Genomic DNA, 26,780 nt, shown 5'->3' with positions numbered 1-26,780 from the left:
AATGAGTTTGGAGATAAGTATGCACCAGTGAAACCATCACCACCGTCTCTGCCATGAACATATTGATAACCTCCAAAAGTTTTCTCTCACTCTCTTTATTTATTATTATTATTATTTTGTGATAAAGACATTTGTAAGATTGACTTTGTTAGGAAAATTTAAAACACACGATACAGTAATGTTAAGTCTAGGCACTATGCAGTGCAGTAGATCTCAAGGACTTAATTCATCTGGTATAAATAAAAATTTTACCCTTTCATTAATACTTTCCTGTTTCCCCCTCTACCCCAGACCCTGGTAGCTACCATTCTACTCTCATGTTTCTGAGTTTTGACTATTTTAGTTTCCTTATATAAATGATATTTTGTATTATCTGTCCTTTCACTTCTGGCTTATTTCACTTGGCATAATGTCCTTCACGTTTTCCACATTGTCTGAAATGGCAGGATTTCCTTCTTTTTCTAAGGCTAAGTAATATCCCATTGTATATATATACCACATTTTCCTTATTTATTCATCTGTCAACAGATATTTAGGTTGTTTCCATATCTTGACTATTGTGAATAATGCTAAAATAAACATGAGGATGCAGATATGTCTTTGAGATCCTGATTTCAATTGCTTTGAATATATATATATACATATATATGCAGAAGTGAGAAGGCTGGATCATATGGTAGTTCCTTTTTTTTTTTTTTTTTTTTTTTGAGACAGAGTCTTACTCTATTGCTCAGGCTGGAGTGCAGTGGCACAATTTCAGCTCACTGCAGCCTCTGCCTCCCCATTCACATGATTCTCCTGCCTAAGCCTCCCAAGCACCTGGGATTACAGGCATGCACCACTATGCCAGGCTAATTTTTCTATGTTTTTTACTAGAGACGGGGTTTCACCACATTGGCCAGGCTAGTCTCGAATGCCTGACCTCAAAATGCTCTGCCTGCCTGAGCCTTGCAAAGTGTTGAGACTATAGGTGTGAGCCACCATGCCTGACCTGGCAGTACCATTTTGAATTTTTTGAGGAACCTTCCTACTTTTTTTCCTTCCATAGTGGTTGCACCAATTTACATTCCCTCTATGCTGATTTTATAATTTAAGCTTATCTTATTTAATTATCAGTGTTAAGAAGATATTAGCCCATCCTTTGTGTTCCTCATCCTTTTTGTGGATGAGGAAACAGGTTCAGAGAGGTTAAAGAACATGCTCAAGAACCAGCTAGGAAGTGGCAGAACCTGGATTTACGCCCAATAGTGTGGTGCATAAGGTTGGGAGTTAGTGGGGTGGAGCTGTGTTGGGGAGCCAGAGTATATCAACACAGTGGGAATGAGCTCAATTGTGAACAACAGATTTCACAAGCCCTGTTCAGTAAACCTGAAGATGCTGAATCCACACAAAAAGACAAGGTATAAACATTTGTGTAAAAACCCTTAGGAAAAAAATCAGATGGTAAACTTCATATGTAATCCTGCTTTTCAGTCTGGTGATTCAGGGTCTCCCACAGAATTGCAAAGTCATGAAGCAAAGAATAGCACATGAAGGCTTGCTGGGCCGTAGGTCCCTGAATTTCACTTTGGACTCTAAGTATTGGTAAGACGGTTTGTGAAAATGAGCTCATGTACAAACTGAAGCTTCCCAGAATGAAATCCAGTTGGACAGAGGAAACAAAAATGTCTATGCTGGCGGTGTTCCATGAAGAAACATTTGGCATACAAGTAATACGTTCTCATATAAGATTTTTTCAAAAACTACCTAGTAAATATTGACTGCATAAATATAGTTGGAAAAAAGTCTATTTCCTTCAATATTCTGATAATAATTTATAAAGTAATGGTATGATGGAAGGTCTACAAAGAGTTAAGCTTAAAGTTTTCATAGACAATTAGCTGCATATACAACCAGTAAATCGGTTTTAAAAACTTGAAAGTTTCGCTTATAAGTTTTAAGAAATGTCTAAAACATTTAATGATCTTTTTTCACAAAATTTTAAGAGTGAGCTGTAATTTTGCAATAGGCATCAGGATAATGAGTCATAATCACAAATTTTATTTTTTCCTGCAGTGAAGCAACAAATAAGATACCTTCCCTTTATCTCATCTGAAGCTATTACCTCAGGAAAGATTTGGGGGTTTAGGTAACTCATAAATCTTTAATAGGTCAATGCCTCAGAAAATTGACTCATTAATTTTAATTATGATTTCAAAATATATTGTTTATAATTTACTACTCCATTGTAATGTCTTTGAGACACAGCTTTTTCCCTAGGTTTTTTTTTTTTTAGGATATCAATATAATTAATTTCTGAAAACCTGTTTATAAGGTATTAGAAAGTCTAATATAGAGATTCACTAACAAGATGACTTTATTTTTCTAAAGCACACAATTTCCAGATTTGAGGTATTTGTTAGCATCACCTTCCAGAACTTCCTGCTTGATATAAAGTGTCACGAGGCTATGCCACTTCTAATATGTAAAATTCAGGAAGATCTTTGGAGTAGCAGACACATCATTGAAAACACACAGAAGATACAACTAGACATGCTAGCATACAAAGTTGTTAATCCATGGGAATGACTCATGCTATATTAAAATATTCAAGTTAAATAGAAATGCAATGGTGAACAACAGCATCAAGAGAGTCTGTCTGTAATAAAAATTGAAAGTGTATTTGCAGAAGACAATGAGGACCTCAAAAAAAATGTTAAAATATCTTTCTTACTGAATTTCGAAATCTCCCAATTTAGAAAGTCTAGTAGACAAACATCGCAAAACGGAACAAGCACAGTGATGAGGGTGATTCATTTGTTTTTATAAGATCCCTGCAAATAATTATTTCTGAAAATACATCCCAAGCCCACCATCAGAGAGGGACAATGGAGAAGGAGGTCTTTGTCTTTTGCTCAGCAGGGACCTCTGGACTAATATGTCTTCCCACCCACTATTGCCACACCACATGGTTCCACGGTTCAGTGCAATTTAGCTTCACATATTGTTAACCATTTCAGCATTCACAGTCTCCTTGAAAAGTCCAGCTGAAGGGGCATACTGATTCATGTGGCTTAAAAATATCCTTGTAATTCAGAAGCTATTTTTTAAATAAAGGCTGGAAGGAAGGAGAATGAAGAAGACATTAGATACATTTGGATTCTTTTACAATGCCCACTTCTACATTTTCCCGTATCTTTTGCCTTTGTTCCATGTTAGAGCAAATACGATAGCAAAAGGTTGTGTATATCCGAGGATACTAATTTCCTTGAAGATTTCCTAACCCAATGTGAAGAGACATGTAGAAAGTCGTAGAAAGTCCTTAGACATATTTATTAGTTGGTTCTTCACACAATTCTGTGCCAGTGCATATCAAAAATAAAATGTGGGTCAGGCGCAGTGGCTCACGCCTGTAATCTCAGCACTTTAGGAGGCCGAGGAGGGCAGATCACGAGGTCAGGAGATCGAGACCATCCTGGCTAACACGGTGAAATCCTGTCTCTACTAAAAACACAAAAAATTAGCCAGGTGTGGTGGCGGGAGCCTGTAGTCCCAGCTACTCGGGAGGCTGAGGCAGGAGAATGGCGTGAACCAGGGAGGCAGAGCTTGCAGTGAGCAGAGATCACGCCGCTATACTCCAGCCTGGGTGACAGAGCGAGACTCCGTCTTAAAATAAAATAAAATAAAATAAAATAAAATAAAATAAAATGTACAATATATCCTTTAGCCTACAATTTCGCTTCTCAGATTTATTTACGAAAGTATTAATGGAAGAGTATAAATATACTTGTACAAGACAGTCATTATAACATTGCTGATAATCAAGAAAAGTTAGAAATAACCTGAAGGACCATCAGTGGAGATATGATAAATAAGTTGCAGTATACTTACGTTTCAATGGAATACTATGTTAAAATAAAAACAAAGTAAATTTACAGATGGTAAAATTTTAAAAGTGTACAACATTTTAAATACAACCTCATAAGTGCAAAAGCAAATCATAAACACCATATAGAGGATAATTCCACTTGTGTTAAAACAAGAACTATGTAATATAACAAGAACACATTTTATTCATACATTTTCACTTTTGCATAGAAAATGAAATCTAGGAGGATATATGCCAAATGTTAATCGTTGCTAGCAGTGAAAAGAACATGGGGAGGAGACTTTCTTTATCTTTGAACCGCTGATCCCCAAACAATTCTCATATAATTGCTTTATACAATTTTGCACTATCTATTTTTTAATTGGAATTTTTAAATATTACAACAAAACTTCCAGTATGCTATATTGCTATTTTCCCCTTAAAAAGTTTTCAGACTTAGTTCCTCACTCTTACCCATCATGGATAAGGAGCAACAGCCCATCAACACCACTAGCGTCTCGGCTTCGCCTTCTCTCATTCTTTAGGGAAGCAATTAAAAACAATAACACACTTTTCACAGCTTTCAGTGGTTTCTCGTCAGTCTTTGATACTTAGAGAAATTCTGACTGTATACTCTTGGCATATATTCCAGTCTATTAAAGTTGTATTAAAGACAGGATCACAGTACTTGGGAAGAGATTTATAAGAGGTGAATCTCCAACTTTAAATGCAACAAAATAGACCTTTATGTAAGCTGTTTGTCTTTCCAACTGGACTACAATACATTGGTATAGTTTTTACATTAATCAGATGCATGTATTTTAACTATGTTCAGCGTGTTTAAATACAGCACATTTTCAAATAGCTTTAAAATCTCCAAGGATATGCACATACACTATCTTATTTTGATATCACAATAAAGTGAGAGGATAGAGGAAGAAGGAATCGTAAACCAACTCACAGATAAGAAAATTTAGCTTCTAAGAAGGCACATCTAAGATCCCAGTGAAAGAGACCAGAAGCTTACAGAGACTGCAAGTGACAGAATTGGAAATTAGATCCAGTTTTTATTTTTCATTTTTTACTTCAAATCCAGTGCAGTTTTTATTAGACACAATCACCTCTGTAAGATGAGCATTCTTCTCCAGCACAATGCTATAAAATAGGTTGTTAATTCATTCGTTCAACTATTTCAGTGTACATTTTTATTTTCTTCATTTTATCCTGCTGATCACAATTCATTTCTTTTCATTATCAGATATCTGGCAGGGAGTCACATTGATTTTCTTTCATGGGTAAGGCAAGCAAAGTTTAGTTAATGTTCCTCTTATTATGGTTCATGTCACTATTCCTCCTACATGATATAAGTCTAAAGTATGTATCCTGTAGTATCCACATGCTTATGCAAACACAGGCACTCTGAAGGCAGGTTCATGATTGTGGCTAAGCATGCAGACTGTACCATCAGCCTGGGTTCAAATCCTGACTCTGCCACTTACTAGTTGTGTAAACTTGGGCAAGGTAATATTGCCCATCAGTTTTCTTATTTGCAAAATGGGAACGATAAGAGTGTACATTGCGGCCGGGCGCGGTGGCTCAAGCCTGTAATCCCAGCACTTTGGGAGGCCGAGGCGGGTGGATCACGAGGTCAGGAGATCGAGACTATCCTGGCTAACACGGTGAAACCCCGTTTCTACTAAAAATACAAAAAAAAAAAACTAGCCGGGCGTGGTGGCGGGCACCTGTAGTCTCAGCTACTTGGGAGGCTGAGGCGGGAGAATGGCATGAACCCGGGAGGCGGAGCTTGCAGTGAGCCGAGATCACGCCACTGCACTCCAGCCTGGGAGACACAGCGAGACTCCGTCTCAAAAAAAAAAAAAAAAAAAAAAAAAAAAAAAAAGAGTGTACATTGCATGAGGTTACTGTAAAGTTTAATGAGTTACAAGATGCAAGGCATTTAGAATGGTACTTGGCGCATGGCACATGATCAAGGAATGTGAGCTATTATCACTCAAAGTGTGTGCTAGAAAAATATATTGATTCTAACCAGAAGCCATCTGAAAAAACATTTTTGCATGGCAGTAGACTGCCTCTCTGTTTTTGTAGGAGTACATTCTGTACTTTAGACTACCTGGCAACAAATACTGATGCTTAAGTGTCTGTCAAGTAATTCAACTCTGAGAATTTGTCTGCACATCTGACATTTGAGAGTGACAACAAAGTGGACATACTAAGCGCCCATCCCCTGTACTCCTTCATGAATTAAGTTAGACTGTTCCAAAAGTACAGAATTAAATCATATTATCTTAGTTCCTCAGAGACACATGGATCACCACTGAGTAAAAAATTTAAGAGAATATCTTTAGCTTTCTTATGCTGCAGAAATAAGCAAGTAATATTGTCCTTTGCACTAGTGATGCTTGAAATCCTTATACTTTTTTCTACCTGATGTTCTTACATAAGGACTGCATTAAATTTGCTCTGAGAATTCATTGCCAATAAAATGTTCATCTTGAAAATTTGAAAGCTTTCTTCTTTGTGAGACACTAGATAATTTAACATTTTCTTTTTTGGCCCTAATTGTCTGACAATTCTGCATTAAATTACAAGTTCAACTGCAACAACTAACTCATCCCAGATGAACAGCTAGTGTGCATTTTTCTTTCTTTTTTTTGTTCAGTGAAATTTTAATTTTTTGTCTTTTTAATTTGTGTTTTGTCATGTATGCCACCTTGACACTTTTCTCAAAGACAAGTATAAAAAGTACACTTCTTTAACATGCAGTGGTAATAAATTCATTTATTTTTGTCATCTCTTCATTCAGTTGCTCATCTAGTATTATTGAGCACCAATATTGCTATGTATAAGAAAAATAGTGAAAAAACTAGACAACCTGCAAGTCCTTAATTTCTTTAAAGTAGTTATAAGAAAATAATATATTGAAGAAATAACTGTTTTCAGAATGAATACATGCATAAAATGTATGTTATTAAAATTGTTTCTCTGATACTGTTAATTCATCTCCTTTAAAAACTGCCTTTTAATCTGTGAATATGACATAAATCTTTTTTAAACAATTATATTAAAAAATAATACAACTAAGCGAATGGAAAAACCTTTCACACAAATCATCTTGGTTGGATACATATCCCAAAAATATTCAGAAGATTTTAGAACTATTCATAGCTGTGGTCAGAACTTCAGGACATTCCTTTGACTGTCTCAATATTACCAAATTTCATCTGTGAAGGCGAATAATTTTGGGTGCAGGGAGATAAACAAAATCATTGAGAGTCATGACATGAAGTCATCGTTTTAAAAACAATCAACTACAAGAAAAAATTTAAAAACATTTTGAACAACATTCGAACAACATTGAACATTGCATTTAATTTAATGAATGTAGGTCTCTTTTATCCCTGCCAGTTTAATAGCTGGGACTTACAGTATTTATTTTATTATGGTGATTTCTGAAACTTTGCTTAAAATTGAATTTACTAGCACACTTCATAGCCTGTGCTACAGAAGCTCAGAAAGAAATGATTCTCTACCTGCTTTTATAATGTCATTAATCAACTTAGTTTCTTCCTTTTCCTCCACTCAGAGTAAATTTCTAAAGAATAAGATTCAGTCACAGCTCTCAAAAAGCTTGTACTCCGAAAAAACCTTGTGCAAATCCCAAATTGCTAATTGCATGCATAAAAGCCCTAGGAGGTCAGGAAAATAAGAAATTGTAAGTTGCTTGCTGCAATGTGCGGAAATAAATGATAATAACAGCTGTCATTTATTACATCTGCACCTTAGCCGGATGTGTTATATAAATTATCTCATTTAATACAACCAATGTGGGCAGATATGTATTTATACTTCCTCATTCTTAGATGTGGAAACTAAACTTCAAAGAGTTACCCAAGATTACACAGCTATTGATTGCCGGACCAAGATTCCAAACCAGGCCTGATTTCAAAGGCCCTTGCACTCAGCAACACCACCTGTTACCAGACTAAAGTCTTCCTTCTGTACAGATCTCAACCATTTCTGCCATGGGAAAAGCTGGTAGGAGAGAAAATAGACTGGCAGGACTTCAGATGAAACATGGTTTGTGTTTCCTAAGGAATTTAGGAATTGAATTTCCTAAGGAGGCTGTTACACTCACTTAACCATGTCTCTTTAAAAGGAATAAACAGCAGCTGGGAAAATACATTTCTTACAGAAGTATTCTATATGCATCAGACAAATAAAAAGACCCTCGACTCCAGATGTTAATGTAAAATTATCCAGATGCTACAAAATGATCATCCAGAATACCGGAGGCAAAAGAAAGCCCAGCTGAAAATTGATTTCAAAAAGAGAAATCAAAGTGGAGACACTAATTTGTATTTTTGCTAAGTTACAGAAGACTGGTCATTTCTCTGTTCTTTTTTAGTACACACATGTGGAAAGATCTCTCTTAAATGATAAAATAGAGTTGCAAAATTGGGAGTTTCCTGGCTTGAGTAATTAATGCTCGGTTTTCTGGGCAACATTCTGGTATCTCTGTAACATTTTGCTTCTGTGTTGCTTTTGGATAGAGGAAGTACAGATCTCTGAGGGTGAAATGAAAAAAATAGAAGTCATTGTCATACAAATAATTTGTGTTATTAATTTATGTGGATTTTAAAATTTGAATCTAGAATAATAGGTCATTTTGTTATCGATTTTTCTGGGATTTAGGTGTAGCTCTAGTACATAAATGAATGACATGCAAACACCACAAAATTCTAAGCTAGTTAGTTCAATAATCAGATTATTCAAACTAGACAAGTCAGTTCCCACTTTCAACTCCCAGGCATGATTTATCTGATTTGGCTGACTGCATGGAAGACCATACGTATATGTTTATGTGATGTAAACTGAGGAGTGGGCAAATGTACAAAGGAGTAGGTCATGGCACCCTCCCTCATGGAACTCAAAAGCTTGTAGCAATGCCTGGTAAACAGTAGCATCTTTCAACTACCTAATCATGTAAGAAAAGACATTGGGAAAAGATTTTATGTTAAATGTCTGCACATAAAATACAGAGATTTTTTTGTTTTGTTTTGTTTTGTTTTAAAAGCAAATACAGAAAACATTCATTCTTACTACTGGATTTAAAACAAAACAAACAAACAAGCAAAAGTTTATTTGTATTCCTATCTCAAGAAACATCCTTTTTGTAGTTTTCCTTTAGGGAATTGCATGAGTTATAATCGTATCAATGGGAACTAACAAGAATGTCATTTAGTTTTGAATCTTTAGCTGTTCTTTAACCTTGCAGTCTTCTAATAAGATGACTTGTTTACTCTTGTTTCTGCAGCTGTGAATTCTGGACAGGGTTGTAGTGATGTTATTTTTCAGAATAACCCCAAATCCTCTTTCCAGACCAGAATATCAAAGTATTGTTTGGTTCTGCATATATTTGGCTGATTACTCTTGACCTAATTATCTTATATCTGTTCAACCTTGATTTGTATTTACCTTATGCTGTACAAGTTCTCTTGGAATTTTTTAATATATAAATATCCTATTTGATCTGCATCCAATTTTGCAGTCTAAACTCTAAAGGGCCTGAAGATGCTATTTCTTTATTATTTAAGACAAATTTTAGTATTCTTGGAATTACTGATATCAGCTCCTTTTCACATTCTGCCTTTGTTTGCTTTTTTGATAAAAATCTCATTTGGCTAAAAAATTACCTGTGTTATTTTCAACAAAAGGAAGTTAGGCACCAACTGAGCTATTTTCCAGTGATAGGGATAAAATGCTCTGAACTATCTCTCCTCTGAGTCCTAGTGTAGGGCCTTACCATGGAAGGGCTGAGGATGACGGTTATTTCCAGGTTCCCCTCTCAAGGATGCCTCAAAGACACTAGTGAGCCTTGGCAAATTTCAGTTGAGTGTTTGTACAGGTAGAAGCGTATACCACTTTATGTTGCTTAGGACACCATTCCTCCCATTTTGCTACTGTTTTAATGATCTATCTTCCTAAGAACACTATTTGTAGTCTTCTGTCTATGTTACAGGCTCTTTCTGCGGTCACAGAGTTTTTATTTGTTTGCTTTGTTTTGTTTTTGTTTTGCCTATATTTAAATGGCCCATGTTGCTTAATGGAATTAACTAGTAGAGGCTATGTCATGGCACCCAGACAACAAAATGTAAGTGCTGAAGACAAAACCAGTTACTTGGCTTTTGGCTTTTCTGTCTGCCTTAGGATTCCATCAGTTCTCAGATGCTCTTCGGCTAGCTATACTCTCAAGAAAAATGTGTGTGCTTTTCTTAGCATGGAACACCAGCAAAAAGAGTACATCCATCTCCTGCCAACTGGATTGATTGATTTACGACAAGAACTTAGAATTCGAACATTAGCCCCGATTGTTTTAGGAATTATTAAAAGATTGTCAATGGAAAGATTTACAAAAACACTGGAGAAAATGAGGGGCTAACACATTGCAATTCTAGTGACAGAGCCTCTCATGCTAAAGAGTGACCCCCACATTATGTAAACATTGTTGGAAAACATTTATAAAACAGGATGCATTGTATAAATTAAAGCTAAAACTCCAAATGTTTCTATTTCTTATGCTGCTAAACATCCTTCTTTTTATTTTAACATTTACTTGATCATAATCATTGTACAGGGAAATAATTCTCCCTAAAATCTGTTTCTATGACATGTTTCTGCAAGGCGGGTGTTTTGTTTTTGTTTTTGTTTTCCCTAAGTGTACGTTTAAAATGTAATTTTCTCATCCTGAAACTGTTTTACTGTTCGGTACAAGCAGCCTCTCTACTCAATGTATTCAGTTATTCAGTAGGTGAAATAATTATGGTGAGTCAAGGCAATTTGCTAGGAACATAGCCTGTCTCCCATCATTCCCTTCCACATTTTCCACGTGGCAATCACACAGTTCCCTAGACAGGTCACTACCATTTTCTCTCTCTCTCTCTCTGTAATCTTGTAACCAAGATTTTTCTGTACTAGAGATCTTTTCTCTGACTTATTTCATCTCTAATCTAATCCCTCCAAAGCATAATGTCCATTATCCCCTGCACCTAAGACAGTGTTTGCCATAAAGGCAGTGCTCAATATTTATTTATTGAAAAAAATAGCTAAATGTTGAGGTCTACTCACTGGCTACATATACCCAAGAAAATTGTTCATGATATTAAATTGTTTGGTGTTAGAACTGAAACTGTATTCCAGCTCATTTTTGTTGTCCTCTTGTTTTTTTTTTTTTTTTTGTAATGCATTTGCTTAGTAGTGATTAATGTGTGCACTGGTCTTCCACAGCTAATTCAACACAAAAGTTTATCTTTCTGTAAGATAAATGGATGCAACATAACAAATTGAAATAATGGAAGAGAAAAATGTCTTTAATCCACTGAACGAACAAACTAATGTGGAGATAAAAAGTAACACAAAATTAAATCATTCTGATATTTTTTCTTTAAAAAGCAATAGAGGATTTTTTTTTCCCTTGACATAATCCAAGAATTTTTACCAACAGTCATGCAACAAAGGTAGTTTATCCTGAAGAGAATAGTGGATAAGTGCTGTAAGTGGATATCAGGTTTTAAAATATGTAAAATGCTCCTAAAAGGTGTCAACTGTCACTCTTGATACAATGAACATCTACACATGTGATTATATAATACATATAAGGGTAACAGAGTGTGTCTATGTGAAGATACAGGTATATACATACATGCTTTATATTCTGTGAGCCAAAACAACACAGTTCTCAAACTTACTACTGGTAACCTGTATACCACCAACTTTCATGTAGTTGCTTATAACAACTGATAAAATGCCTGATTATTAGTACAAAAATATTATTTGCTATTCCCCCCTTACCTACAAAATTTAAAAACAAATGTAGTATGATTCATGTTTAATTTAATATTCACCATATTACTAATTTGGTAAAGAAAAGGCCTTCACAAATTAAATTATTATAATTATAAATTGTTTCAGCAAAAGGACTTGTCTGATTTCCCATTGATGCTTTTGCTAAAATGCTGTGTACATCTGAGGTTATACTTAGGACAGTATTTCTGCAAGTATTTCTATTCATGCTTTGGCATATTATTAGTTTAAACCATATGAAACTGCATTTTAATTGACTAAAATAGTCAAATATTGGCAATTTCCCATGGCTCAACATAATAGTAGTAGGCTCGGTTTTAGAAAGCACTTATAATTTGAAAAAGGAAACAAATAATTCTGATTACTGAATGAAGTTAAAGAACAAATTTACACAAAGGAAATATAATTTTCTAACTTATAATCTTACCAGGACTGCCATTTTCCTTTGCAAAATAAGTATCAAAATAAGTATAGGATTTTTGTTATCCATGATTAGAATTTAAATTATATGTCTTATGTACTACCCAAGTAGCAGAATTGAGCAACAGTTTTCATTTACATTTTTCCAATGAAAATATTTGACTGTAGTCAGTCTGCTATGGTGCAAAATAGTACACATCCTCGGGCTAGATTGCTTTGCTGTACATTTTTCTCCAGTTTTCACTTCATAGCAGGGGACCTAGTAAAGCAACTCCTGATATCTTTTTAAGTTTGCCTATAAAGTGTAATCATAACCATTCCACTCCTGGGTTACTTGTCTCAAGGACTTTTGATGATAGCTCTAGTGTTGAAATAGTTTCCCTAAGGATCAGAAGCTCATTTTAATAGCTTCAATATCCTTTGTTGTATTTTCAAGTATACTTTTGCAATAAAGATAATAGTACATTATCTTTCCCGTGTAAGACTGATTAACTGACACACCCTTGGGTTTTCCTCAGTAGAGATGGTGGATGGTATTTAATTATCCACACAGTGTCGTACAAACCCTTGTGACCAATGGTAAATACACATTTAGAAAATGACTGATTGGACCTAAGTGTTCCATTTATGAAGTGGAATGGTTATAAGGTTTGCCATCAGAAGGTCTGGACTGGACCTGGACTAGAGATTAGTGTTGAACATTTACCACAATGTGACCTCAAATCAGTTCCTTCACCTCCATCTGTAAAATGAGAATAATAACAATTTTGGCTTCAAGTATCTCCAAGGCTTTGGTGAGGATCAGATGGAAGAATGCATGGTAGAGTGCCTTGTAACTGACACAGCGCAATAGACAAATGATTATTGCCAATATTATTGATAATACAAACAACAGTTAATCCACTAATCCTCTTCCTTTTGCTTGGGAGTCATATTTTAACTGAAAGGCTTAAACTCTACTTACGTAACGTTAAATAAAACTGATACTAACCAGCAAATCTAGCATGATCTGCCATTCCATCAGGGAATGTTTACTTGGGATTTTAGGCCTGATTACAGATGTCATAATATGAGTTTTGGCAACCTGAAGGGCTTCTTATAATATCAAGTTCATTTAATAGTCCTTTTCTTTCTTTATGTAGAGAATAAATATTGTTCCTGCTTCACAGTTCAGTAATCTCAATACACTTCAGAATTGGGACTTGAATTATTGACAACAGTTTATAATTTTCAGTTCAGAAAACATTTTCTATAATAAATTGCAATGAATATAAGTAGAACTTTTTTTTTTTTGCAATAAGGTGCTAGCATATTTAAACGCTTGTGTGCCTATCTGTACAATACTAACAATGGCCAAGAGTAGATTCTATGAAACCACACTGTCTTTCACACAAGAAGTAACAGGTCTATACAATGAAATCTGAAGTTTATTTGGATCAAAACTGACAAGCTTTGAAGAAAAGTCTGGAAGATTAGCGGTTTAATAAATTGAATGGGATAGAGGGCTGGTCTTTTCTGACAATGGAATAGATTATGTCAATTCAATTTAGATGGAATTTTACCTGAGTAGTCAATTAATAACAAAAATAACAGAAAGAATTAGCTTGAGTCAAATAAAAGAAAAACATAATTTTTAAAGTTTTGTTTAACCAAAAGTGTATTTACTTGTTGGTTTACTTAATATTTTATTAAATTTTACTCTAAGATGGAGAATTACTATATCTCTGTCAAAGTAATATTGATATAATTACCTACAATTTGGAGAAATATATCTCTTTTAAGTCATTTAAAACCCTAGTTTCTACAGTCTCACTTACATGCACAAAATGGTTAACTATGTTCCAAAAATATAATTTTACTGGTTTTAGCAGCCAATTTTAAAGACTTCATAAACTGATTTATGTATTAAGGCATTTCAGAATTTTATTTAAAAATGTAGTGACATTATTATAATGGGTCTCAACTATGTCTAACACAGCAGTTTGTTCTATCTTATAGAAATGGACAAGAAAAAGATTCTTAGAGGGCTTCCTTGTGGAGCATTAAAGTCGTGGTCAAAAACTGAAACATGTGTACAATGCTTGGGAAGTTCTGCAGTACTTTGACCACAAAACATGGGTTCTGTTGCCCACTTATAAAAGTAATGCATTGACTAATATCTCCCTATTTCCCCCAGCCTCCGCCCCCAACATAGAATCAACAGATTCTGTTTAAAATGTTCCTGATGAGAAATCTTGTCCTACCCATTTTATCACCAGCCTATTTAATATGGTGTGACCCCTGGAATGCCCACACACTAGCAGACTCCATAACCATGCCTGGAAAGAAGTTAAACTCAATAGCTCATTCTACAGGTGTACTGGAAGGAAGTTAAATTCAAATAGTAATGCTATAGTGGATGCAAATTAATATTTAAAGACATTTTCTAAAACCCTTTTTATATAGCTTCTGTTGGATCTCCTGTAATGTGATTCTTATTAGAACCAAATCAGATATACGTTTCGAGGATTCTTCTGTGAGTAAAACCCATATCACCTTCCTTATATGTTTATAGTATTTGTTCAACCATTATTCAATTATTTCATATAGTAAAATTTTAGAGGAATAACATGTTTTAGGAACATGGATAGCAAAAAACAAAACAAAAACCTTAAAACTGCTTTAACAATTATGCATGTAAGTTACTATTATTGTCTTGGGAAGAACTGTTAGTCAGTGGATCTTCTGTATTGCTATAGCTTTTGGGATTTAGTATTGAAGGGAAAATGTAAGTTCCCTTAAAAAGGAAGGTCTTTTAAGAACAGCTGAAAGGGAGGCTACAGATGGGTTGAATGGGTGGGGTGTGGGGGGTGGGATAAAGGAATACAAGCCATCTGTAAATGTGGGTTACTTTCACTGAGGTTTTTATGGTCATATTTCCTATTGCCATGTAGAAGCAATGAATAAAGACACTAAAACACTAGACAAACAAGATTATATTTAGGTATCAAAAGTGCAAAATAGGCTAAGAGTAAAATGATCAAAAGTAATGCAAAAAGTCACTTTAAAAATTATTAAAGAAAAAAATCTGACAAGTATGTAACACAATTGAAATACATGAAATTCCAGAAACAAAATTTTAAAAATATTTTAAAAACAACACAAAAGAAATATAAATATACATCATTTCCCAGAATAAAGCTTGAAGCAGAAAAAACTGATAAATATAAATACACCAAGAAAAAATTATTAAAATCAGCAATCCAAAATTATTAAAAAGATCAAAAAATAAGCAAGATAAAGAGGTTAAGAAATCAATTAAAGTGAAGGTAAAAAAAAAACCTATTAGATATAAAAATGAAGTAATTCATCAAAGCTAAAAGGTAAAGAATTTTTTAAATCTAAAACATGAAAACACTGAAACCCCAAAATAAAAAATAAGCAGCAGCTCAAACTCAGACCTGTGCAATCTCACATAGAGTTTCAGCACGACCTGCTAAGAGAGGGGACTTCTGAGCCTATAGTGTTGAGCAGATTTTCCAGGAAACCCCAGACACAGAAGGAAACTTTTAGCCTTGTACCTTTCTGGTGCTCTGAGAATATACTGAATTCAAATCACAACTCCAAAAATTTCTAACTAAGGAACCCTGGGAAAGTTATTTGACCTCTCTGTACTACCTGTGTCTCAGCTGTAAAATGGGACAAGTATTAGTATATATGAATTTATACATGGAAAATTCTGAGATTAACACCCTCCATAAAATAAATGTGCAACAAATACTAGCCATCATTTGTTATTGTTATTATTATTGTTGTTGTTTTTATTGTTATTTTTGTCTACTTATTCCTGGACTAACCCTACATTAGCACTGAGACCCTCACCTATTCCTTCTGGTCCTCCAACTTCAGTAAGCTTGTGGTGTTTTGCTTCACTTATTCCTTCGGTCTTGTTCAGTAGCCTCTGCCCTCCCTAGCCATGGCCCCATGTGGTATGGCTGGGTCCCTCTCATGTTCCCCCATCGCATTCCAGGCTGAGCCAGCTCAGTCATTTCACAGTTAGGAGTGGGCTTAAGCCAATGTTAGCTACTGAACCTTGAGAATAAAAAGGCTGGAAATGCTATTATATTGTAGAGGTTAAAGAGAGGGTTGCCATAAAAATCTAATTTGAGCGTTTTCATAACCATGTAAACTGGCTGGGGCACATATTAGGTAGTTTACTCTTCTTTCTGAACCCTATTGTTAATCCTTGCAGAGCTACCTGAAAACCAAATCCAGGTAATTCCCCAAAAGTCAGTGTGCAGTGTCTTCTTCCACAGCCCTGGGCTTCTTTACCCAGCTTAACAGAAGCTTACCCTTCTATTCCATTTCAGTGGCTCCTGTTCCACAACACTGAGAAAACCAGGTCTCTTAAATATTGGTGTTTTCTCCTCAGGATTCCATTCTCATTCAGTTTCTCTGGCTATCTTTGTTTTTCAACAATACTGCATTAATTTTACAAGGATTTGTGGATGCTTTCTGGACATTTTATATATATATATATATAGGAGGAGTAAGGGAGTCTATTAACTGATCAACAGAGAAAAAGGAGGAATATAATCCTCTTAATTTTATCTTTATTTTATTACAAAGATGTGTTTTTAAAATATAACAATATATTACCTTAAATAAATTATGTATTTTATGTGTGTGTCATTCCAAAATATTTCAGCTGCTCTGTGTCTTCCAACCAGAGTTGAAACATTTCATTTTTTAGAGGACTCCATATAAACCTCATTGCAAGGAGGTATTTTAACATCGTTGCTCCAGGTACTGACTGGCCCCACATTGGTCTAAAAAGAATTATTTTTAGAGAAAGGAAGCCTGAAACCCCAATTAATTATTTACCTAAATTTCTATTCAAAACCAACACAAATTAGTGATACTCCACTGTTTCTCCCTAAAGGAACAATTGCAAGGCTAACTGAGAAAGGCTAGGTCTTTATTTCCATTCCCTCATTTCCATACAAACTCACATGTGAAATCACGTTATAACCTTAACAATGTTATATCAAAGGAGAATTTCTGAAACATTTTTTAATACAGTCTTGGGTTTGTGTCTTCCTTCTCCTGTATTTGCAATTCTAAGGATCACCATAATGTCAGATGATGAAAAGAGGAAGAAAAATATTCTGTCTGTATATATAAAATTCTGTCACATAGGAAATCAAAATAATATCAAAGCTCTACATACAGTTTACAAAAAAAAAAGTGTCTTCAAGATTTAATGATGGTTTCTCCCGGGATTTTTATATAAGCCTGCCATGTTTCAAAGCAGAATCAAAGTGAATCTAAGTTCCATTGAGCTACAGTCCAGGAGAGTGAGAAGGTGGTGGTAAGCAGGAAAAAAAAATCATATGTAAATAACTTAAAGTTCTCTGTATGAGGAAATGGAAGCAAAATCACTATGGCAACCCTGAATATTTAGTTAGCAGCCTAGTGACAATCCAAATAAATTAAAAGCAATAATCTGAGTCATAGAAAAGGAAAAGTCTCATACAACAGAAAAATATTATAATTTTAATTCTAGGATCTCTAAAGCAGTGCCATCTAGACAGTTCGTCCTCCTCAACATTATTACTGTGATTCTTCTCTCAGCTACCCCTTCGACCATCAATAACCTAATTTTAGTTAGAAGTTTATTTGCTCAACTCAAACCTGCGAAGAGATTCAGTCCACTAAAACCTATCACGTTTCTTGACAGAAAAGGTTAGTCTCTTTCTTCAGTTGGAAGTAGCTGGAATGATCACTATTCTTTCCCTAAATAACTGGTGCCTTTTTCTCCTACAGGGTTTAAAAGGCTGAAGCCCTGAGCTTCTGACAAATCTAATGAATTAAAAGTTCTGGTTTCAGGAGTAGCTATTTTTCAAATGCTTCTAGGTGATTTTCAAGTAAAGCCAAATTATCGGGGTGCTTCCAAGTGGCAGTTCTTGTTAGCAGTTCTCAATAGCATCTGGGCTACTGCTTTCGGCAGAGGCAGCACTTGGGCTGTGATAGTAGCTCTTGATGGCTTGGTTCCCTGCGGCACTGCTGGACATGCATGTTATGTAGCTGTTCCCACAAGAACTCTACCCTATGGTTGACCTCAAAGTAATGGAGGCTCCTGTGGTCTGTTGCTTCATACCCTGCAACTCCTCTTAGGGAGCTCAGTATCATTTGCTCAAAGCAGGACAAAGTAGGGTCCCTGCTGAGCCTTCTCTTGGCATTGATGATAGAAAATTGCTCTTCTAAAATAAAACTCTTTTAAGGCTTTTGCTCAAAGCCTCCTTCTATTTGCAGCCTGGATAGCGACACACCCGGTCATATTATTGTCCCACCTATGTCCTCCATTATCCTTCCTTTGCCAGGCCTTGAGACTTGATGACTTATGATTATCTCGTAGCTCAGAATGAGCTTCTCTTCTCCCTTTGGGTGCAGGCCTAGGATGCTAAGCTTCAGGGTTAAGCTCTTTCTTGGTAGTAGTTGAACCTAATTATCTAGGGGACTGGCAAATCCACATGATTAACATTTGTTGATCTCTTGAAATCAATGTGGGGTGGAGGGCAGAGAAGGGGCCAAACTAAACCATGAAGGGAAACAGGTGGGAGTAGCAGGAGTAACAAAGCCAAATAAAACATCAGAGATGATGCAATTAAGATTAAAGAGGCCATAAGGAAAGGCTAGACCTCTCCAGTGATGATATGGACATAGGGCAGTATTGAAGTTTGGATACAGAGGCTGAAATTGAGAGTTTGAATATCCTTTAATAGATCGATGAGAAATTTACCTAAGGTATCTTTCAGCTCTAATGTTCTAAAGATTTTGGCACATGTCTCAAAAATTCTCTAGACAAGTGGCAATGTAATAAACCTTAGACTCAGTAGATTTGGCGTTAGTCACAAGAAGACTATTTCCTATTAATGTTCTAAGCCTAAAACATGAACATTGTTGTCTAACTAGTGTGTAACAATTCAGACATGTTTATTTCATAATGCCTTGTTACATGGATGGGCCTTAGCTCATGCCTGTAATCTCAGAAGACTGTAACTTTAGAAGGCTAAGGTGGAAGGATCACTTGAGGCCAGGAGTTTGAGAACAGCCTGGGCAACATAGCAAGACCCTGTCTCTACAAAAACATTTTAAAAATTAGCTGGAGGTTGATTTTTTAGGTAGGAAGATTTCTTGAGACTAGGAATTTGAGGCTGCAGTGAGCTATGATCACGCCACTGGACTCTAGCCTGAGCAACACAATGAGAACCTGTTTTTAAAGAAGAAAGAAAAAAAAGGAAGGAAGGAAGGAAGGAAGGAAGGAAGGAAGGAAGGAAGGAAGGAAGGAAGGAAGGAAAGAAGGAAGGAAGGAAGGGAGAAGGGAGGGAGGGACTTGTTTTTCTTATTTCTGACATATTTAAGGAATATTTTGATGGTCTGGAAGAAAATGACCATTCAATGCTTCGTCAAAAATATACATTACAAATCACAGTAAATATTTAGATACTGTTGTCCACATGAAAAATCTGTCTAAAATATATATACCTATTATGTAACCATAAAAATTAAAAATAAAATCATTTTTAAAATCTACCTATTAATAGAAGCATAAGCCCCATAAACCAATAAAAAAGAAACAAAAATATATGCATATATTAATAAACAATGACTGATGCAATGAGAAAACTGTTTCCTCTGTGGTATTGGTTCCCAAAATCCAGAAGCCCAGTTTTACCATGAGAAAACATCAGGCAAACCCAAATTGAATAATAGTCTATGAAATATCTCTAAATATCTCTTAAAATATCTCTTAAAACTGTCACACATCAGTGAATAAATGCCACATAGTACCTGAACTGGAACCCAGAAGAGAAAAAATGAAATTGGTAAAGCGAATGAAACCTGAATAAGGTCTGCGGTTTAGTTAACAACAGTGTATCAATGCTAACTTCTTAGTTTTAACATGTGTATTGTCATTATTTAAGATATTATTCCTAGGGATATCTGGATGAGGGAATGTGAGGATTCTCTGTAATCTTCATATATGTGTGCAAATTTAACATAATTCCAAAATAAAATTCCAAAATAAAAAAAAAATTAAATGCATGTGCAACTTTGCTTCTATTTATGGTAGATTATACAGTAAGAGTCAACACTCTCAATGATAACAACTAGACAAACTGGATAAATATACAAAAATATATGTTTAAAGCCATGTGAGGGCTATCAGGAGAGTGAAGAATAACCTTCTCAACATCAAGGACAAAAGAGATGTCTAGACAGGTGATTGGTATGTTGTGACAGTTTTTGTCCTGGGAGCATTTTCCTGTCCAGAGACATGGCTGAGAGAATGAGCAGCACTTTGACAGCCCTGCTGTATTAGGAGGACAAAAGTTGGATTCCAGGACTGCATGGGTGGGACTTTGGTAATTCCCACGCACGCTGGCTTGGACTCCAAAGACAGGCAGCATGAGAATGAGCATATACTGGAATTAAAGCAGCTGTCATTGGGTTGTAGCACTGCTTTGAATCATCTGAATGTCCCAGAAATTTGAATCCCTAAAATTGAATTAAGTTGATCCAGATTTCTATTGCCTGGCAGTAGCATCAGAAAATCCACACAGGATGAAAACAATATACTAGTTCTCAAATTATTTCTACACGTTCTCTTTCAAATACAACTTCTGTTATACAAAGATAATCAGGCACATAAGAATGTAAGACAGCATAAAAAGAATCAGCAGATGAAACAGAAAATAAAATATATCCAAAAAGGTCATATATTAGAATTATCAGACAAAAACTTTTAAAAATAATTTTTACTTTATGCTCAAGGAGATCAAAAATAGAATATTGAAACTTTTAGAATAAATCATATCATTAAATTAAAATTTTACTATAAATATAAAATTTCAATGTAAAATGAGAAACAACTTCTATTTGAAAATGAACCAGGCCGGGCACGGTGGCTCATGCCTGTAATCCCAGCACTTTGGGAGGCCAAGGCGGGTGGATCGCGGGGTTAAGAGATCAAGACCATCCTGGCCAACATGGTGAAACTCTGTCTCTACTAAAAATACAAAAAACAGCTGGACATCGTGGCGCATGCCTGTAATCCCAGCTACTCAGGAGGCTGAGCAGGAGAATCGCTTGAACTCGGGAGGTGGAGGTTGCAGTGAGCTGAGATTGCACCATCGCACTCCAGCCTGGGTGACAGAGTAAGACTCTGTCTCAAAAAAAATAAGAAACAAACAAGAAAATGAACCAGAGAAATTTAGAAACTGAAAAATACAATATATGATTAAGAATCCTATGAATAACTTTAATAGCAATATTTACATAGCTGAGAAGAGAATTAATGAACTAGAAATAATCCAGAAGAAAATATCTAGAATGAAGCTACAGAAAGACAAAAGGATGAAAACTAAGAAAGAGAGTTTCAGATACACAGTGTATACAGCAAAAAGTTCCAAGTCATTTTTAATTAGAATCATAGAGCAGAGGGAATGGGGAAGAGGGAATATTTAGAGAGGTAATGACTGAACAGTTCTCTGAACTGATGAAAGACATCAGTCTGCAGATATGTAGAAAATAAAAAGGTACAATCTACAGTAGCATTGCCCAACAGAACTTTGTTCAATAATGGGAATGTTCCTTTCTGCCCAATCCAGTGTGATGGCTGCTAGTCCCATGTGGCTATTGAGCACTTGAAATGTGGCTAGTGCAATGGAGAAACTGAATTTTAATTTAATTTGGATTAACTGAAATTTAGATTTGAATTACCACATATGGCTAGTGGCTCTTGTAGTAGGCAGTGAAGATCCGGAGCATCATAGTAAAACTACTGAAGAACAAAGATAAAGAAAACATATTTAAAGAAATCAGAGAAAAGTCACTCCAAAAGATAGTCATTAGATAGCTGCATTCTCTGCATAAGCAATGGAAACCAGAAAACAATAAAATGTTCCAAAACAAAATAACTGCAAACCTAGAATCCTATATCTAATAACAATATCCCTCAACAATGGAGGTGAATTCTGTATGTACCGAGTTTAACACATAGGCATTATTAGAGATGAATTTGCATATTGGCTTTGAGACTTTTGAGATAAGAGTTGTTGCTGTCCTGTATTCTGAGAAGTTATCTTCTCAATGTGCCTCCTTCCACTCAAGCAGGGGGAGGTTTATCGCTCTCTGTACACACTACTGTTGTAGTACTTATACAATCATGTTTTATGTACTGGTTTAAATGTTTGCTTCTCTTATTTGACTGTCATTTCTCTGTAAAGTTTTGAACATAAACGACTAATAATTGTATTCCAGATGTTAAGGGTTATGTGAAAGTACACAATTTTGAAACTGAAGCTGATGAGTGAGATTTATTCCACAGCTTTGTCTGGATAATGTTAGAGAAAAGCATCCAAAACTTTTAGAATATCCTCAAATGTTGTATGATAGCCAAAACTATATTATTTTAGAAAATACCATGCTGCCTTAGAACAATTTTGGCATTGAACTAATTCATCTATTAAAGAAATTTAATCCCAGAGAAATTAAATCATTTGACCAAGGTCCCACAAATAACTGGAACCAGTACCAGAATCCAGGTCTTCTAATTCCATGTGTCTTTCTACTTACATTAGATCCAGCAATACTATATTTCCTCTGAACCATTTTTAAGTTTAGCGATTGTCAACTTTAAAAGACAACTTCTAGTCTTTACCAGATTATGGATGAAATATTTACCTGAGAATCAGAGACCTCAATTATTATTTCAGTTCTATTACCATTGAGCTGAGAGTCTTGGAGAATATCACCTGTCTATTCAAAAAAGTAACATATTCCACAAAGTAAGCTATATAAAATGAACAGATAGCCTAGGAGAAGTCTGAATTTAATTCTTATTCTTCAATCCTATCATTCTATTACAGATATTTCGAATTACTTTCTGTTCCTTATTTCATTCACTTCCCTATGAGTGACAAATGAATATAAGGAAACATGTCATAGAGATAGTTCAGTCAGTTGCTCCTAATAGTAACCATCAATAAATAGTTTTTAGTAAGTGTTATCTAGGAGTGAAAACAATATAGCCAACTAAAGAAACTGAGTAATTAACTAACAAACACATCTTTTGTTTCATATTGGCAGGCTGACTTGGTTTAAGAAATGGAGAACAATTATTAATGGAGAGAATGGGTAGGGTATATGCTTGTGGCATGCATTTTACATATCTGCCTAAGTGTATTTTGCATTGCTTAATAAATTTCTGAATTGAATCATTTTTAAAGGTATAGAATAGCCTTAAAATATTAGACAATTATTAGTTTTATGTAAATTGAATCTAGGATAAAAATTAATAAAAATTCAACTCAAAATTCTTTCTGCAGTCCCTACCCTCCTATCCTCAGGCCAAATTGGCCAGGAATTGGATGCCTCTAGGCACAAAGCAGGTTGAACAGCTGTTTGACTCACTGCATTTGAGTCCTTGTCATTTGGCAGATTGAGATCTCTGCTGAGAGTACCATTTGGAATGTTTTTCCCCAAAACTGGTATTTTTGACCATGGAATTTGAAATATAGTGAAGCACTGGTATATATTAATACACAAATAGTGCCTAATGAGGGTCTGACAGATTTATGCCAAAAACCTAATTTTCTCTAGAAGTGTTTAGAGATAACCCTAGATCGGCTGGGGTGGGCATGATAGAATGTACGGGTTTTCTGAAAATGTAAATATAAAAGATGATACTAGCTTCAGATGTGTGAGTATCATTGGAGATGTACATCATTAGGTAGGATGAAAGGAGGTGGGTCACATATACTAAAGGGAGACAAGTTAGGGAAATATACTAAAGAGGTATTGGATAATCCAAGAGAGTCAGTAAGTCAAAGTTTGGGTATTTAAGAGAAGACTAAGGATAATAATAAAAATAATAGTAGTAATGGTTTCCTTAATGGCAACAAAACAATAAAAATAGCACTTACAGAGTACTTAGTGTGCATTTCAGCATTGTTCTAATGCTTTAAACATAATAATGCATTTATTCTTTTTGACAGTTATATGAGGTAAGAACTATTATTATTCCTGATTTATGGGCGATGAAACTGAGGTGCAGAGAATGTAAGTAACTGGATCAAGAACACACAACGAAGCCAGAAAACAGAAGAAAAAAACAAAAAAACCACCAACCTCCCCACCTCCACACACAACTAATAAACTAATAATAACTGAAGCCATGTTTAGAATATGTGGCTTAAAATCAATGAATGAATCTCAAATCTTAACCACGGGATGAAAGGCACTGGAGAAGTAGAACATATTTGAACTAAGCATATAACCTAACTTGCACATCACTGAGAACTTAAGACTTCCTGCACATCACTATTCCACAAAGCCTGACCCAGGGAAGAAACCCCACTGTAGCCCTATGGGGTGACAGCAGAAAAACATCAAAAGATTGAAAGAATTACTTTTCATTTGGGTCTTTCATGTGGATTACATTTCTTCACAAATTCATTTCTTTTGTCTCCATCTCAGACCAAAGTACACACAAATGTAAGGCCACCTGTAAGGTCTCCAGTCCTTCTCTAATCATTAGCAATCCTCATTGTTGAGAAAGTCTCTTTATATGTAAAATTAATCATTGACTTTCCAGATTAAACCTATTTCCTCTTCTCTGATCTTTACTGGAGATGGGAGACACATGAAGGTAGTTAAAATTCTAATCACCTCAGGTTTTTCTTTTTTATTTAATAACTCATTTAAATGTACTTTTGCTAAATCCTATTTTAAAATCTCCCTGACATTAATTACTGATATATTCAGGTCTTTCTGACAGGCCTATTTTGCCGTCTTAAATGTGCTTAAATGGTGAGTTTTCTCATCTTACCTCTCCATTTTCTAAGGGGTGTATCTTGGAGTAAAATGAAGTGCAGATGACCTCATCGTCTTTGGCATATGACGGTGGCCCAGTGCGGGGATAAATATTGTAAAGGGTTAGGCACTCCGTGTCTGTCACAGCATGATACTGCCAGGGCTTGTATTCAACATCATCAAGAGAGCGTTCCAAAATCCAGTTTCCAGGCCGGGGGGAGTTAGCTGCCTTCACAATCACATACGCAATCTGGAACACCTAGGGAAGAATAACAACAACAATAACATTGAATTCCCAAATATTGTCATCATTTTATGTCAAATATAAGTCTAAATGCTACAGTAGATTTTATTTCAGATTTTATTCTATAATCTTATAATGTTGTCTGAAATGATTTTACCATTACAGGTTCATATTTAATAACCTTTTTTGCTAAGAAGTGATGTTTTGTTTTGACAACCATGGCTTTAAAAGAAATGGATTAAGATTGGATTTTAGTTTTGTAACAACTCATTGGCAACATTTCACCTGACATTTAAAGTTCCATTATAATTATTACCACCTAAAGCATTTATTAATAGTACATATGAATTTACTCACTTTACTATGTTAAAGACTGTAAAATACAAGCTAGAAATTCCCAGTGTAAATAGTGCTTGATAGTTTAGAAAACATGTTTACTTATATCAGATAATCCTCAAAAAAGTGCCATTTAGAGGGAGTTAGTATGCAGCAAAAACAACATAAACACATTCCTATGTTCAGATTGTGGTTCTAGCATTGTGGCAGTAAACCCTCAATACATGTCCATTCATTTACAGTCCCAAATAGAAAATAATGGATGAGAAATTCCAGTGTTATGAAGACAACTGATTGAACCTGAAACACATTAACTGAAGGGTTTCTGTACCTTCTCCTTACAAAAGGTAAACATGCCACATGTCCATTCATTTACAGTCCCAAATAGAAAATAATGGATGAGAAATTCCAGTGTTATGAAGACAACTGATTGAACCTGAAACACATTAACTGAAGGGTTTCTGTACCTTCTCCTTACAAAAGGTAAACATGCAAGAAAAGGGGCGAAATAAAGAGGTATTGTTACTGTTGACAGAGTGACAATGGAGAGGAATGTGGCAATGCTCTATTTACAAATTTGTGTAGAATTTCAAGAAGTAAAAAAAGAAATATTCTAAATGTTTTGTGGTAGTACATATCTGTGTCTTTACCAATGTAGTCCAAAAAAATAGTGCAGAAACATTATGGAATGACATTTATATACAATGTTCTAGGTAGAAAGACAGATATAAACTAGTTTAAATTACTATTCCACCATCAATGTGTTGTTAATACAGTGTAATAATGAGACAAATGAAAAGTGCTATAATAATAAAACAGTATGATATGTTCTTGACTAGTAAATGCTATGAGGTATGAGAGCTTGGCAGCTCTAAGCTCTAAGTGGATGAGATCACTGGTGGGACACAATTGGGAGGACAGGCTCACTACAATGTGATTAACAGGCCTGCTGAGCTAGAGGGAATCCTGAAAGGGATGCTCTCTGGAAATACATTTTATCTGCTTCATAGTTTTGACATGGTAGCTCATGCATACATGTATAGGATCTATGGTATACCCTAAGGGACTAGATTTAAAAATATAAAAAGTTGGTATGGAATGGGGTAATACAGGTGGCTCTGATGCTAGTCCTTGGAGATCTTTACTTGAATGCAGGCTTGCTTGAGAACCATGGAGGGGAAATTACCCATCGAA

General features: G+C 35.2%; 1 protein-coding gene across 9 annotated transcripts in view; it reads right to left on the bottom strand.

Moving 5' to 3' along the window:
- Nucleotides 1-26,780, bottom strand: part of LAMA2 (laminin subunit alpha 2) — a 611,630-nt gene that overhangs the window by 382,652 nt on the left and 202,198 nt on the right. For all 9 annotated transcript variants that reach the window (XM_065543374.2, XM_065543379.2, XM_065543380.2 and 6 more), the window contains exon 4: nucleotides 25,023-25,265. In XM_065543374.2, the coding sequence (XP_065399446.1) occupies nucleotides 25,023-25,265 (243 nt within the window). The remainder of the gene's footprint in view (nucleotides 1-25,022; nucleotides 25,266-26,780) is intronic.

Source organism: Macaca fascicularis, chromosome 4, assembly GCF_037993035.2.
Source record: "Macaca fascicularis isolate 582-1 chromosome 4, T2T-MFA8v1.1".
In the NCBI taxonomy this organism is placed as follows: domain Eukaryota; kingdom Metazoa; phylum Chordata; class Mammalia; order Primates; family Cercopithecidae; genus Macaca; species Macaca fascicularis.
This window is presented reverse-complemented; position numbering and strand designations above follow the sequence as displayed.